Source organism: Gossypium hirsutum, chromosome A02, assembly GCF_007990345.1.
Source record: "Gossypium hirsutum isolate 1008001.06 chromosome A02, Gossypium_hirsutum_v2.1, whole genome shotgun sequence".
Taxonomy (NCBI): domain Eukaryota; kingdom Viridiplantae; phylum Streptophyta; class Magnoliopsida; order Malvales; family Malvaceae; genus Gossypium; species Gossypium hirsutum.
Window position 1 is genome coordinate 79636179 of NC_053425.1, and position 18170 is coordinate 79654348.

General features: G+C 29.7%; 1 protein-coding gene across 1 annotated transcript; it reads left to right on the forward strand.

Annotated features, from left to right (window-relative positions):
- The first annotated feature begins 5939 nt into the window (after window positions 1-5939).
- On the forward strand, window positions 5940-17820 carry LOC107951800 (protein FATTY ACID EXPORT 1, chloroplastic). Its single transcript, XM_016886946.2, has 6 exons — window positions 5940-6255; window positions 7450-7687; window positions 8007-8162; window positions 17132-17178; window positions 17258-17298; window positions 17411-17820. The coding sequence occupies exons 1-6, from the start codon at window positions 6145-6147 to the stop codon at window positions 17496-17498; spliced, it is 681 nt and encodes a 226-aa protein (XP_016742435.1). The 5' UTR covers window positions 5940-6144; the 3' UTR covers window positions 17499-17820.
- Window positions 17821-18170: the final 350 nt, after the last annotated feature.

Here is an 18170-nt window from a genome sequence, read left to right on the forward strand (position 1 = left end):
CTTAAAATATCCGAACAAGAGATGATAATGAAAATGAATGACTACGGGAATGTTTAGGTAAGTATAATACCTATGTAGTAGATGGTATTATGCATATAAAGTTTATTGAATTGGTGTAAACATATGGATGATGTCGGCATGAAATTGATAGATGAGTTGAGAATTTATAAGTACTTATGTGTTGATGTTTCATATTTTATATACTGTTGATGATTTTGGTATGAACTTACTAAGCTTTTGAAAGCTTACTTTGTGTGTGTGTTTGCATTGTTTTATAGATATCGAAGCTACTGTGAGCTCGGGGATTGTCAAGGATCATTACCACACTATCGAACCTCATTTTGGTACTTTGAAAATGTATATATTAAAGTATGGCATGTATAGGCTAGAAGTTGTGGGATTATGTTTTGTGATGTATATATTTAGACATGTGATATGGCTTGGTATGGTTGTGAATATGTCATGGTTTTGGTATAAGATATGTAATGCAATATGATATATTTGATATGTTTTATTGGACAAATGAAATGGTAAATGTTGGTAAGTTTTGGCAAGTTTTAGCATGAAATTGAATGGTGTATAGAAAGAAATGTTTTGACAAGCTTTTAACTTATGTTTTGATATAGATTGGTAAGGCTTATGAGTATGTATTTGATTGGAATTGATATGTCATGAGTGGCTTATGTTTTGGTTTAGAATTTGGCTAAATTGGTAATGCATATATGCTTATTTCTTTGCGTGTAGGTTGATCCAAATTGGGGTGGAAAATTGGCTATTCAAATGGCCTATTTTTTTCTACACGGGTAGAGACACGAGCATGTGTCTCAGCCGTGTGCGACACACGGTCATGTTACACGACCGTGTGTCCCCTGGGGTACCCTACGAATTAAAGGCAGTATACCCTCCAGTTTTGACACGGCCTAGACACACGGGAGTGTCTATTGGTCGTGTGTGGCACATGGGTTGGCACACGGGCGTGTGGCCAAGTCAGTAACCTCCCTAATTTTCACACAGTCTGGCACACGAGCGTGTCTTGTGGCCGTGTGGACAAGTCAGTATGTATGCCCTGTTTCGCCACGGCTTAGACACATGGACGTGTCTAATGCCGTGTAAGGCACACGGCCTATTTACATGGGCGTGTAACCTTTTAAAAGTTGAAAATTTTTATAAGTTCTGAAAAGTTCACATGTTATCGATTTAGTCCTAGATGCATGGATTAGACCTTGTATGCTCGGTTGAAGTTTGTAATGAACATGAATTAATGGTATTTTATTGAATTGAGATGATATTTGATATTTGGTTGTTTTGATCTAAGTTACGAGTCTGGTAATGCCTCTTAACCTATTCCGGCGACGGATGTGGGTTAGGGGTGTTACATTAATACAAACCAATATTGACCATATAAGTCTCAAGCAAATTATTAATCTTATAATATATAATGTTCATCTAAACCTTAATTTCCATTCATGATTCAAAGCATATCATATAACTAATAAACAACCATTCACCAAAACATTGTCATTTCATAATTTTTCATGATTCAAGGATAATCACACATCTCAAAAGCATACTTAAACCATTCATTTCATTAGACATGCTAAGTGATCTTAAATAGCATATTACTTATAGACCATATAAATCACAATACAACATTATCATATAATCCCAAAATAACCTATATACATTCCACAAAACCAGAATAACAATAAATCAGAATCTACTGAGATTGAAGCTTGATAGTGTGAACCTTGAAGTTGATCTAACTGCCTAGTTCCACAAAATGTCAACTACAATAAATAAGAAAAGAAACAGAGTAAACTTATATAGCTTAATAAGTTCATTGTTAAATCTTAATTCAACTTACCTCAATCATGTAATTGAAATTTAAAAAAGTAATATAGAGATATCAACCTAACATTCAATATATGAGAAACTTGTGAGATTTACAAGAGTCCAAATCACAAGATAATTCCATGTGTATCATGAATTCAATCCAAATCATTCATATGCATTCACATATCTTAACAAGTCATTTGATGATTAATCACAAGTTTTACTAGCCCTATGAACTATAGCAATATAATTTGGATACTCAGGTAGCTACACTACACTAGAAAGCATCGTAATGCTATACAGAGGCATCGTAGTATAAAAAAAGGCACAATTTTGCAATAGTGTTACTAATTGTGATTGGAAATTGTATTAAAAAAGCAATAGTGTTCCCTTGTATATAATTGAAAATGAGTTACTAAAATGTTCTATTATTGAATTTTATTTTTTTATTTTTTTTCATTATTAATTTAATTTCTAAATTACTTAATGCTTTATGTAGTGATTTTAGATGTTATCAGTACTACCAGACATTCAATGCTCAACATATTGTTGTTGTTTTTGTGCACAGGTAGTTAGGCCTTTAAGGAGTATACAAATGTCATCAGTATCGGAAGGTACAACTCAACTCAAACAACGTTGGTGATGTTTCTTTTGTTTAAGACTTTAATGTCATGTACATATGCTTTTATAAACTTTATACTTATGAAATTTATCTTAAATATTTTAATTATGTTTTATGAAATTACACTATATTATAGTAATATATATACTTATTCATACAATTTAAGTGATGAATCTCAAATATGATATGCTTGAAGAAGTGTTAGGAATTAATTTGGGAGTTTTATTTGTGTCTTGAAATATTTGTTAAATTTAATTATAGGTGGGTTTGAATAAAACTAGAGGAGATATTGTCGAAATTTTTATAAAAAAAATATAAGTGGAAAATTTATATTCTTAAATTAATTAATGAGAATTAAGTTTGAGTTGCTTTGACAACAAATTGTGACATTTTATTTTTAGATCCGACAATCGAATCGGGTATAGGGTGTCACAAAGTTTGATTTTTGGTGAGAGTTTTCTCTCATTATCCTTGAATTGATATCTTGATCTAATCCAAAAACTTTCATTGCCTGTGATGTTTGTTTATACATAATTGTTATTTTATTTTCTCTCATAATCCTTCAACTTATCATATTTGTTTCACTACATTTTGATAATTCTATTTAGGGGTTAGCAAAACTCGATTCGATTTGAAAAAATGAAAAAAAAATTTAAATTTTGAGTTAAACCAATTGAATTATTCGAGTTATTTGAGTCAACTCGATTTTTTTTCAAATTTCGAGCTCAAATCAGGTTGAGTTTTCGAATTCAAATAATTCGAATAAACCGAATATTAAACTATAATATTTTATATTTTTACCCCAAACCCCTAAACCTTTTTATTTTCTTCCAAAACTTTTACTTCCTCTTACTTTTTCTCCAAAACTTTTACTCCCATGCCATTTTCCCCCCAATCTTTTTTTGAATATTTTAACCCCAAAATTTTACTCCCAAAACTTTTTATTTTTCCCCTAAATTTTACTTCTCACATTTTACCTTTAAATCAAAAATCAAAATCATCCAAAAAAATTCCTAAACCTAAATAGTAATAAATTTATTTATATATATTATTAAATTAAATTTTATGTTGGTATCAATTTCACATTTTATTTTTAAGATAACTTTTATTAAAAAAAATCACATTTTTACATTTAATATATTTTTTTATTTTAAAAATATATATCGACAAGAATCAGAAGATAACTAAAGCAACTAAACAAGCAAAGAAGCTAAACCATATATAAAAGATTAATAAATAAATTATGAGGGATGAAAATTAATAACAAAAAATTGATTACGGTTGGTGACAGCGGTTATAAGGACTCAAAGTCATTTTTTTTAATTTAACTCGAATAAATATATTCAATTCTATTTGATTCGAATTCCATTTCACTCGACTCGATTAAAAAAATTCAAATTAAATTAGGATGATAAAATATGATTCGTCAACTCGATTAACTCGAAATTTTTTCATTTGATTCAATCGAATGCTCACCCTCAACTCTACTTATAAAATAAAAACCACATTGAATTTTTGGTTTTTAGGTATAAAAAATGATGAATCAACATTTTATTAATACATTTTATCAGTGTTAATAAAAATAATTTAATTTAATTATAATAAAAGTTTTTGATCTGATTAAATTAAAAATTAAGGATTTATATGAAAATTGATATTAAATAGATAGATGTTAAATGTAAATTACTCTTTAATGTTATGGTATTGAATTTAATAAATATTAAATTTTTAAACTTAAAATATAATTTTAAAAAAACACATATAAATAACATTTATCAAAATAAATTTATATTTTTCAAATATAATAATAGATAATTATATTCATTGATTAAAGTACAATAAATATAAATATTGTTATAAATAAAGAGAGATGAAGAGATTAAGGCTCCGTTTGTTTCACTGAAAATGACTTTCGAAAAATAATTTCTGGAAAATAATTTACTTTTCTGGAAAAGTTAATATTTTCTGGTGGTTGGAGGAATCTGTGTAAAATATTTTCTGTTGTTTGGTAGATTTCTTAAAAATATTTCATAAAAGTTATTTTCAATTAAACAAACATACATTTGAGATTTTCTTCTTTTTTTTATTGTTTAATTGAATTTATTTTTATCTATAATTTTATATTTTACATTTTTTTGCCTATATTAAAAATATTATGTTAAATTCAGATTCATTACAATATTGTTTTTTAATTACATAACTATTAAGTGAGTATTTTTTTATTTAAAAATGTGACATTAACAAAATTGACAAGAAAGTTTAACAATGTCAACAATTGGACTTGATTTTCAAATTTGAAAAGTAAAGGGACTAAATTTTTGAAAATAAAAATACAAAGACTAAATTACAAATCTATGAAGTGTATATAGACTTATGACATATTTTAACCTTTATACTACAAAACATTTATTATTAATATATTTATAATTGTAATAAGTATTTATTATTAAAATATTAATATTGAATATTTTCAATAATATGTGAATAATAATATTTAAAATTATTATTTTTAAAATTTATTATTAAAATAAAATTAAAATATTAAATAATTTATTAAAATAATAATTTATATTTATTATATTAATAATTTATTATATGACTAAATATAAATAATTAAATATATATGTTTAATAATATTGAAAAATATTATATTTTAAATATTTTTAAAAATAAAAATAAAATTTATTATCAATATAATAATATTAAGCTTGATTTAAGTTAATTTCTATATAAAAATAAAATTATCTATAGATGAGTTCTTTTCCAGAAAATGACTTGCGCTTTTCAAAATGGTAAGTTATTTTACAGGAAAAATGGCTTATTTTACCTTAACCTGTAAGTTATTTTCCGTTGACCAAAGTATTTTCTATGAAACAAACACAGGAAAATGCAGAAAACATTTTCCGTAAAACCTTTTACATGTAAACAAACAGACCCTAAATAACAAAGAACAAAGAAAATATAAAACTAATAGAGAATATACTTTATATATCAAAATAAATGATTACAATGCTTCGTCAGAGTATTTATTTATAAGCATAAAAAGTATAAAGAGACCTAATTCTAATAATTATTAGAATTTAATGTGGATTAAAATTTTATTTTGATCATGATGGACATCCACTTAATAAGATATTTATAACAAATATAAAATTATAAAAAATAAATATTAATAAAATTGACATTAAAATAAATTAATTTAACAATGTATATAAAATAAACCTTTTGTAATAAATTGTTACTAATATTATTTAAAGCATAATATATTAATATTAATATTTAAATCATGATAAATTTTTATATTATTTTAATATTAAATATTAAATATTGATAGAATTGATTCTAAATTAATTAAATATTTTTAAAATTATTAATTGCATTATTATTTTTAATTTATTAATTATTTTAAAATGACATTAATTAATTTTTAAAATTAAATATTATAAAAAAATTATAAAATTATTATACCCCAGCTTGAATTATCGGTTGACAAAATAGCCCTCGTAGAAAGTAGTATCCAAAATTCCATCTTTTCCTCCTTGAATTATCGGTTACCAAACAGCCCATGAGGCTGCTACTGTCTCAACCTTTCTCTTGAATCAAAACCTGCCAATCTTGCTTTCTATAAAAAAAAAGGTTAATTTTATTTATTTTTTTTGTTTTTCTTTTGCTCGATTTTCAAAATAAAAATGGCAACAGCAGCGACAAAGACAATTTCTCAGATTTCTTGTTTCTCTTCAATCAACCGGAGATTTCAGCTCTATCATCGTTCAACTTTTTGTCCGGTTACTCGCTCAAAGGTATTATCGTATTCAGATAATTAAATTTACTTGAAAGATTATTGAGTTGCTTAACATGCTGATCAATGCTTTGTTTACATGTTTCATTTTTCCAATTTAAATTGAAAGTAAGCAGAGACCTTGAAATCTTGATCTGTTCTCTTATTTTGTAGGGTTTTAATCCATATTTAAATTGATAATAAGAAAAAATCTTGAAATATTGCTCTTTCTCTTATTCTGTAGGGTTCTAATCCATATTAGTAATTAATATGTTTTGTATTATGGTAATTATTCTAGATTCAGTTATTTTGTTCCTTTTACTGCTGAACTTTTTCTTTTAAAGTCGCCTTTAAGGAACTAAAGTCTACAAATTTTGATTTTTATGATATACGAAGACTGACTATTTGTGTTAATACTCATATATACCTTCAGTGGAGTTATTAAACTAAACAAAGAGTAAGGCTATTTGGGTTATTCTTATATACAAAGAATTCGTTCCTATACACGCCCAATGTTAAAACCATTTTTTGAAAGAGTATGTGACAAACCTCTAAATCCATTGGTGGAGTATGACTGTATGAGATAGTATTCGTGGAGTTTAATTTAAGCCATTTTCCTTGAGTTTATGGCTTAAGTGTTGCTAGCAGCATGCTCCGCTAGAATAATAGTTGTTTTATCCTTCAGTTGTACAGTCCAGTTACTCAAATAACATGAAAATAATACATAACAAATATTCAGATTGTACAACTGTGGTGAAATTTAACATTTCTCATGGTGAAAAAGTTTATGGAACAATTATGTTCAAATAAGTATTCTCAGGTTCTAAATCTATATGAAAAATGTATTTGCAGAATTAGATATTATTCTATTTTTTAGTTTAATTAAATGTAATTTTGGCTTTCTGCTCTTTATTTTCCATATTTTAGCAACTTTTAGAAGTAAAAGAACAAATTGGAAAAATGAAGTAGAAAAGTAACAACCAATTTGGGGCTTACTTATTTCAATTTCCTTAAGTTTTCATGCTTTGCTATTAGATTAGCAATTACTTTTAAATGCTTGAGGAAATTAAATAAAAAGTATTCCTGCTCAAATATTAAATCAAATATAAAATCATAAAAATGTGGAATCTAATTGGATTTGATGTATTAATATTCTTTGTGAACATTAAAGAAATTAGTTATTGTGTTGGAAAAGATACTAACTACAATTTTCCAGTCATTTGTTGTTACAAGTGTTGATGGGCATGGTGCTGAAACTACCGGCAATCAACTTAAAACTACACCAAGCTATGTTGCTGGAAAATCAAAAGCATTTATAGAAGATATGCCTAAGACATACCCAAATGCAGAAGAGCATGTTCCTGAAAATACGAGTGATTTGGAAGAGGAACATGGTATCATCCAACAAAAAAGGGCAGCAAAAATCCATGATTTCTGTTTTGGAATTCCTTATGGTGAGTGTGCAGTATGAGGTTTCCATTGCTGGAAAAATTACTAGGTTGATCATTTATTTATTTGAAATGCTTTCTTACAGTTATAGTTATTTTAAAGTGTCTTTTATATCATTTAATGGCTTTTCTATTTTTTTGTGCTTGTTACACTATCAATTTATCTAGACTTGGTAATCCTAAGGTTAATTGTTTCTCAAAGTGATTTGTAACTTTTGTTTATTTTTTCCTATGCTTAATCTTTTTAATGTATTTGCTTTCTCATTTAGATTTTGTTCTTCAATGGATTAACAAACTTCTAAAAACTTGTCTCACTTGATTATAGGTGGTCTTGTTCTAAGCGGGGGGCTTATTGGTTTTATATTTTCAAGAAATACTACTACCTTACTCTTTGGAGGTGCTTTGCTAGCCCTTAGCACCTTCAGCTTGAAAATTTGGCGGCAAGGAAAATCAAGTTTACCGTTCATACTTGGACAAGCAGGTATTTTAACTTTTCTATGCATTGAGGCATCCTTTGAAAGCAATTTATGGAAAGATCACTTTTTTTTTGCTTCACATTTTACAATCTTGTTTGTTGCTTATATGAAATGTTTGCTTTTGGTTCCTATTTATTTGTTGTCTTACAAAGGAGAGCTTTTAGTACCTAAATGAGAAGCCATTGAGTACAAGTATATGGCTTGATAGTAGTTCCTTTTTGTTTAGTTTTTTAGTTAGAGAGCCTAACATCTAATTAACAAAGTTGCTTCTGTTTGTTATGGAATACTCTTCAACTAGAGTTTATCTATTCTCAACCGGAGGAATGCGTTTTGTTAAAGTTCAAATATTTTAACAAAGATGAATCTAACACATACTGATATCACGCAAACATGTAGGACTATGCATCTTTAAATGAGTAATGTCGAGCATTAATTGTGATTAGACATTATCGTTTTAGCTTGATGGTTAAAGACTATCGTATGATTATTTATGAGGTGAGAATTTTGGGTGCCATAATTTCAAATAACTATGATTACAAAGCAACAAAGGTCTAAACATCTTGTTTTGGTATGTCACAATACAAGAGTGCACTTGTTTTTTGGTGAAATTATATCTTATAGCATATTATTGTAGAGTGGTTGCTTAGAAAGTTTTAGAATGTAAAAAGGGTAATTACAGATGCCACAACATCGTAGGTACATATAAAACTAATTTGTTTAGCCACCTTGTTTTTCCTTTGCCCAGTTGCAATCAAGGGTTTATAATCAATTGCGCAAGGAAACAAAGTGGGGATACCTATCTCTTTCCACTCTTTTTGTAGTTGAGTGATATGGTTTAAGGATGAAACAACTATAAATCAATAGAATTAACACTGAAAACAAGATAGAAGTTAAAACTCTTGAAAATGTAGGATTATAAAATCCTCTAGTTTTTGAAGTTTATTGGTTTAAAGAAAATAAGAAGGTTGGATGTAATCAATCTTACAACTTATTAGACTAGGGGTGCAAATAAACTTTTAATCCTAACCTAGATCCATGAAGCACAGACACAAGGAATACCCCTCATATTGGTGTTGTGCAAGTGTTTGATATGAACACTTTTCAAACATGCTTGGACACATTTGAGTCATGCTAAATAAAACCAAAAATGGACAACCAATACATGAGTGTTCATTGAATAGACACGAGGAATTGTTTTTTTTTTCCTAAAACTAGTTTTTGAAAACTAAAAACAAAGAGTCTTTCAAAAAGATTGAAGAATGAGTTGCATTTGCATGAAATCTATGTCAGATTTTTTGGATTTCTCGAACTTAGGTGAAGAAAAGAAATTGGAAAGAAGAAGAAAGGTGCGGGTGAAGGAGACAGAAAACCATCAAGTTTGAAATTGAAAGTGGAAGTGATAAGAAAGCTCCAAGATGCTTTATGTGGATTGAATCAAGAATGGTAATTCAAATCAATTGAAGAATTCCATTTGGTTTAGGAATTTTTGAACTTGACTTGTAATAATCTAAAAATTCAAGATCAATTTCTAAATTTGTATATGAATGAAGGAATTCGAATTTGAACATTAAAGATAGTAATTAGAATGACTTAGCAAAATTGAATGAGATTCCTTGTAGAATTTGGATTTTGACACTTAAGTTTTGCTTAGTACGATGGAAAGAAAATTGAAAAGATGGAAAATTGAAGGGGCGGAAAACTAGAAGGATGGAAAATGCAATATTTCTTTCCATAGATGTGCTTGGTAAGAGAGATGGAAAACTGTAAAGAAAGTAAACCATTTGAAAATTACATAATTTTGCATTGACATTCACTTTTCTCTTATTTTCTCTCTCATCATTCAAATTTGGAAGGATTGACTTTTATGCATTAGGATGGAAAATGATCATCTTTCTTATTTTCTTTCCTCTCTTTTCTTTCCAACCAAACACACTCAAAATTCTTTTTTTTTCCACCTTTTCACTCTCTCCTACCATCCATTAAGACTCCTAGATGGAATTGCCGAAATTGTTTGGAATTGAATCTTGAATTTTGAAAACAAAAGATAGAAGTTAGAACTATTCAAGAATATTGTAGAATTAAGGAAATTGAAATTGAGTGGATTATGTATCTAGAAAATCAAGAGGTAAATTGCACCATTAACCCCTAAATTATGGGTAAGTTTTTGTTTTGGACACTTAATTAAAAAAAGTTACAATTTGGTTATTGAACTATTCAAAAGTTTTCATTAAGTAATTGGGTTGTTAAAATCTATATTATATGACTTTCTTTGTTTGCACTGCTTGCATCAATTAAAAACACTTTTTTTCTTCTCTTCTACAATTTTCAATTTTTTTTCATTAAACAACTTGGACGTCGTGATTCTACGAACCAAAATTTAAAAACCTTTTTTCTCTTATCTCCATCATTGACCATCTGATTGACTTGGATTTAAGGTATGTTCTACTCAATGATAGGTACTGATTTACCATACCGATCATTGAAACATTGCTTGGAGGTTGCTGCGGAACTTTTTAATTAAAAAAAAAACTTAATAGATTAGTGACTTAAATAAAAACTTTTGAATATTTTAGGAACTTAAATAAAAACTTTCGAATAGTTCTATGACCCAATTGTAACTTCTTTTAGTTAGTGATCAAAACCAAAACTTAGCTATAGTGACTAATGTAGTTTACCCAATCAAATTTACTGGAATGGAGAAAGTGTTGTCCTATTGAACCTTTTGGAAGAGAAATTTCAACAAATCTAATGAGTAATCAACCCTCCAACAAAGAAATCTTGGCAAATTGGAGTATGAAGAACGCCCACCACAAATCTTGAATGGAATTTCAAATGGAGTTTATTTTAAAAAACTTTTGAAAATTAATTAGAAATGAACCTTGCAAATAAAGAAACTCCTTAATAGTAGTTTTATTGAATAAAAATCTGAATAATGTATACAAAGTTGTTTACTTGCTTTAGTTTATATAGGCAAACTCCTTACATTAAACAAAATACTTCTAATGATGGGACTTTAAAATTTTAATTGGAACAAGAAGAAGCCTTGAATGAATCAACCTACTTCTTGTTTTAAAAACTTGAAAAACTCCTGCGAGTGTATTTGGGTGAGAGATTTAGACGAAGACTTTCATTTCTTGCAAGGTTTTTAAAATTCCAAAAAATATATTTATTTGTTTGAATAAACACAATAGAGAATTTTAACTTTTTAATAAATTTCAAAAGGGGTTTTGAGTAAGTTAAATTCCCCATTCGAATTCTACCTAAACAAGTAGTTTTTCAAAATTCCTTCCAGGTCCCAAAGTAAAATAAAAATCAATAATTTTAAAATATATTTTTTATTTAATTTCAATGTATATTGTTTATATTTTATATTATTTAAAATATTTATATATTTTTACAAAACTAATGATGTTCGTATTGAACATTTTATTATTATTTAATATCACTATTTTTCTTTTATAATTATTTTTTAACTTACTAAATTTTATTAATCTAAAGTTTTCGTTAAAAAGTAATTATCCAAATGAAATAATCACAAATACTAGTATTTTAAAATGATGCATTTTAAAATGCTAGCATTCTAAATGTCTTCAGAATTTTAAAATTCTTTATCCAAATGCATCCCTAAAGAATTTAAAAAGACAAAGACTTGGGGGACCAAGGACTTATCTTAAGAGCCAATCACAATGCGGCAACTAAGCAAGGTTGTCAACTCATCTTTAAGGCATCTAAGCTTAATTTACATCAAGGCAACTCTTAAAAATAATACAACCTTGTCTAACGTCTTAAAACCACCTAAAAAGTAAACTTTGTCCTAAAAAGCTTTCAGTGAGAAAAATTTTACAACTTAAGCATAAAATTCTTAATTAGCTCTCTTCAGCTAACCAAGTACTTTTGCTAATTAGTTTACCAACCATTTCACCATAAATCTCCTACGTCACCCATTCTAAACCTCACTTCTTTAACATCTGACAGATCTTCAACTTGTAATGTCAAAGATGCGAGCTTGGAGAGCAAAACCACCTTAGAGCCTCCTAGGCGAGGCTACTTAAAAGAGGCAACCACTTTATTGCACCTTTTCTGCTAAATCAAGGCGCCAAAAAAGCGCACTTCACTGTTTTAGTGAAGTTCCCTCATTTATTTATTTTGTTACTTTAAAATTCAAAATACCATAAATTACTTTTATTTTATTAATGTCAAAGTTTGCTATAAGTCTTTATACTTCGCGTAAGTTGTGGATTTTAGTCATTATACTTTTAATTTGATTAATTTTAGTCCCTAAACTTTTCAAATTTGTCAATTTTAGTCACTACTTCTCACATTTTGAAGTTCTAGTCCTAACTCAAATGATAGTCGTCTCTTCATTTGGTTAAGTTTTGCTATTAGTCTTGTACTATTTGTAAATTCGTAGATTTAGTTTCTGCTTTCTTCACCTCCACAACCAAATACGCATGCTGCCAAACAAAGGTAAACCATTTTTTTTTCCTATTCTCTATGCTATTATTTCTATTTTGTTTTTTATTTTAAAGTGTACTTTGGTGTTTAAGAACAAATAGAGGAATGTTTGGTCTGGGTTTGATTTTGGCTTTGAAGTTCGGATTGTAATGCTTCTTTCATTTTTTTTCTAATTTATATTTGGAGCAAAGATTTTATATGCCTTTTTATTTTATTTTATTGAGTAGCTATTATTAAAATAAAAAAATTAATTACATACGGTACCCACATGTTAATTTTTGTTGAGTAGCTGTTACTAGACTTGAACAGTAATTTGAATTTGTAAAATGAATTATCTTAAAATTTATCATTTTACCTTACTAGTTATTATTTATTATTATTTACTTATATTCGATAATTTTTCATATATATTTATTTATATACATGAGTGTTTATTTTACTCAAGCGAGCACTTGTTTGTTTCGCCTTAGGTTATATAAGAAGTCTTAGTGCCTTGAGTGTAGTTGGTGCCCTTTGACAACACTATTTTCAGTAACTTTTGTTAGCCTTAGTAACTGCTTCACTTAATCCGAAATTTTAGCAACATCCCCTTCAAAAACCTCAAAAGAATATGAGTTAGAAATATTGAAAATTGGGATTTTATGCAAAATCTAAAGACAACTCTGTCACATGTGTTGGAGCCTATTTTCTTCAACACCTTACATGGCTTAATCTTTTGACTTGTGATATGTGCACTTCGAAAATCTTTCTCACCTCAGATGTACAAGTACTAATCCCTTTTCAAACTCCTTAATATGGTGATATAGATTAGCTGCATTATCATAAATCATGCATTTGTCAATGTTTGAGTCCATAAGCAACTTAAAGTCGTTTTCTTAATTTTTCTGTTCACGGAGTTGTTGCATGCAAACTTGGCTTTAGGAATACCCAAATCCCAACTCTTCACATGATCCTTGATAGGACACCTAAATATATCTTCTAACCTCCAATTAACAGCCTCTATTTGCCCATCCGTTTGATCGATGACAAGTGCTAGAAAATTTCAATTGGACCTTTTCTTCCATGTAGTGTCCTACAACTTTGACATCCTTCTAAGAAACTATAGATGTAGGGACACCATGTAGCTTGACCATAAAAACGACTCTACAATATGAGGAGCATCAAAAGTCTTAGAAAAAGGAATGAAATGTGCCATGTTTGAGAAACGATCCATCAAAACAAAGATTGAATCATAACCCTTTGCTGTCTTTGGTAATCTCAGAACAAATTCCTGTTTAAGTGAATCGAAGGCACTTCTAGCATAGGGAGTGGAGTTTACAACCTTGTGTATTGTGAATTACACAGAAAATTTACAAGAACATGGTGCACCAAGCTTTTCACATCCTTGTACATTAATGGCTAGTAATACCACTCAAACCCTGAATCCATGGTTTTACCTTTTCCAAGGTACCCTCCCAAGCTGTTTCCAAAAGCTCCCTCATAAATTGTTTGTATAAAGAACTTTTGGAAATGCACAAACAATTGCCCCTAAACACATACCCATCATGTAATTGATAATGCAATTTGTTCATGTCTGGTTGATCCTTCCAATTTAGAAATAATAGGGTTGAAATATGAGTCAGTTTTTTATTGATTCGTCAATTCTTTGAAACTTGTCACTTCAACAGTCGTCGTTGTTAGCAGTGAAGGTCACCTGATAAATGCATTTGCCACAATATTAGACTCATATGCCTTATTTTTCACTGAGAAATTGAATTCATTAAGTTAGGAACTCGACTTGGCATGATAGTCCTTGATGTATACATATTTAACTCACCATTCCAATGCTTGACCTAAATGAACACAAATTGTTGATAAGTCAAGTAGTGCTTCCAATGTGGAACAACCCTTACCAAAACATAAAACTCTGAATTGTAAGTGGAATAACGCCTTTTAACATTAGATAACTTCTCACTAAAAATTTCAGTAGGTTTTCTTGGATGGGAACAGCCCCAATTCTTACTCGAGATGCATCGCATTTGATGACAAATAACTTCTCAAAATTTCTTGGCTCATTTCGATGCTTCTTCAATCTAGTCACTAATTGTAACTTAACTCATCAAGGCAAGCACTAAATATGATTCTTCACATTCAACCTCAAATTGTTCATTAGACGATAACCCACTAATCTTGCTACTTTTGGAAGGATTAGTAGCTACTTTTGCATCTTTAAAAGGAATAAGTGTTTGGTTTGGTACAATGCTCCTTATCATGATCATACAACCAAGTTCTCACAAAGATATGACTCAGAACATTAGACAAGACTTCATCATCTAGATTATTTCCCATACTAAATTTAACTAAGCGTCTAGATGTGACAGGAACGACCTCTTTTAAGCCAACAATTTTTTGCAGGGATGTGGATATTTTTTGTGGGCAACTTCAACTTATCGACTTGCTCTTTTGGAATGACATTCTCTATGCTACTTCTATAAAACCTTGCAATGAACTTTAGTTTGAAAGATGTTTCACCACCTCCAAAACCTTTAAATGTTGTCAACAATACTAACAATCAAAGACTGTTCTTGAACGGGATGCACATCAATTTATTCTCTTTCTTCATCATTCTCATCATATATAGGGTCTACTATATCATTCTCTTGCTCTTCCATCTCAGTTAAGTTCACACTTGTTTGATACAAGAATAAGAACCCTGACCTTTCTCTCCACAAGTGAAACAATTATGAAAGTTACTGCCAGGCTTAAAAATATTCTATCTACCACTATTTCCAGCCCTAAATCTCACCAAAGCCTTCCTCTTTTCACGTGTTTCCTCTGCCATCTTTGTTCGTAAAGGAAGCCTCACGATTATTTCTAAAGGCTGTCTGTTAATTTTTAACACCTCGAATAGCTCGAACTCCCCTTTGTGTTACCGCCATCAATCCTTTTAGACATAGGCCATTAATGAAGACATTTTTTCGTGCATCTTCAAGGTTGAATAGTCAAACCACTCCCATCTCATCCAACTTGGATAGAGATATTGTTAAATTCAGAAGAACACTCCTCCATCAACAATCCCTTTTGCCTTAATGGATGGAGCTCAACTCCATATCATAGTCAGCTGGTAGAGATATTGTTAAATTCAAAAGTGCTCTCTTCAATTCTCTTACACCATTGAACTGTAATGCCTTTCAATTTTAGTTTCACAAGCACCATCTTCCTAGCCTCTTTCATTAGTTTCCTCGAATTAATTCTCCAAGCTAACTTCCCTAGACAAGGAATCTTCCGCATGCATTTTCCCATAAAAATCAGCAACTTCAATCCCAACTCCATCCCCATTTAATTCAAAGGCATGAACCAACCACTTCTCCAATCCACCTTGTACTGCACGATTTGCGAATTCAGCATCATGAAAGAGGTTTTCTTCATTATAATCAGATTCATCAGCAAGACTACCTACAAGTACATCAAACTAGTTGTGAGCATCTTCCATAATCTCCATCTGGGCTTTCCATTCATTCCTTTCGCGGCCTAGCATAAATTGCATGTATCAACTCTTCAATCACATCTTTCAAAAAAAAAAAAAAAAATTCTTCATTCACACTACTCATTTCAGCCAATTCTGTTTGTTGATCCTGATTTCCTCTACTGCATCCAGCCATGGCTTAAAAAGCAAACCCTAATTTAAACCCAAAGATCTAGTCAGGCTCTAGTTCCAAATTTGGTATGGTTACAGAGAGAAAACAGTAAATAAATAGAATTTAGGCTGAAACGTGTTATGTAGAAGTTGGAACTCTTGAATTCATGGGGTTATAAAAACCTCTAATTTGTGAAGCCTATTAATTCAAAGAAAAATGTCAAGGTTTCTTGTAAATCTATTTAATTTCTTCTTTATGCTAGGGTTACAGATAAATTTTTAATCCCACCCCAGATTTACGACCCTAAAGATAATTTATAATCTTAGCCATCTATCTTTGTCTACAATTACTGAAATGATAAAATTATATAAAGTAACTCCTGCATCATTGAGTACAAAAGCAGACTCGTACTTCATTGGTGGCTGCATCTAGAGATATTGATGGGAAGATACTGAAATAATTAAACATGAGCTTTATTGGCTAGCAAATGTTATTATAACACGTTAGATCAATACTAGGAAGTATCTATCCTTCCCGTCCAGTTCATTTTTAGACAAAAATCTTGTAGTGCCTCTCATTGCAAAATTTGGCATGCAGCAAAGAGGCAACAAGACATAGTTGTGATGATATTGGATGTAGAATTTGGGTTCAAGAAGATTGCTTAATTTACTAGTCCATTTCAATAAAGATTCAATATACTCCAGAAAATGTTTTTGATGTTGCAAGATATGAGTACCCTATGATCAGTCAGAATATGTATGCTGGATGTTAAAAATTGGTCAAGGTGCTAAACCTTACCTGACATTCATACGCATGCCAAGTGATTAATGATGTTAAAGTGTTCAATGTTCAGTCTTACTTAGAATGGATTACCCCACTGAATGTGTGTTCCGACTTTGCAGCATTAGCAGCAGTCCTTTTCTGGATGAACTTTCAGACTTACTCATCGGTATGTATCACATCGGTGCATCTTATTCCTCTCTGGCTGAGTTCTTTTGTTCTAACATTATAACTTAATGTGGATGCAGACAAAGAAGCTATTTCCTGATGCATTTTATGCTGCCATTAGGTATTAATCTAAAAACTCGGTGCTTGTGTTAAAAGAAGATGACATCTTGAGTTAGTAGTATTCATGTCTTCTTTTTCTTTTCTTCTTTGGAATAAATTTTCGTATGATGCAGTGCCGCAATGTTCTTCTTCTATTCATATGTTGTGATCTCTGGAGGGAACCCACCCCCAAAGAAGATGAAGCTTTCTGCTGCTCATTAATCATGGCCTTCTTAATTATATGAATGTTGGGTCCCTTTGTGTAATGTTGTAGTTTGACTTGACCTGAGATTACAGGTGAATGGGCATTGTGTTATTTATCAAACAAACTGTTGTTAGCTACAAGTTGAAGTAATTTTTTTAAAGATTAGGTTAAAGAACGGGAGGTAGTCCTCTTCCGTCCTGTAGATTCCACCAGATCCATCCAAGTATTCAATCTCTGAGATGGTCTTTTTTAAACTGTTATGTTGCCTCTAAGGGGACATGTTAGGCTTTTACTGTGATAAATGACAATGTTTTGTTATAGCTTTAGTGCTTTTGATCATATGAGTTGTTTAATTGCTATGCATCATTACTTTCTTTCACTTTTTTTTTTGTTCAATGAGCTCACTCAAATTCTCTAATCTTGTCTTAGTAAGTCCCTGCCTTATTATTTTTAGAAATTTCTCTTCTTATGAGCCAAGGCAGAGGCGATTCTGATTCTGAGTAATTGATAATTTGATGCAAGGGTTCTGAAACTCCATTGGAACGTGTACTTTGCAGTTTCATTGCCGATGGTTTACGCACCACCCTTTAATTTTATAATTTTCAGAATTTTTTATATTTTATGATTTTTTTATATATATTTCTTATAATTTATGTAAAAATATATAATTTTATACATTTTCTTTAAGA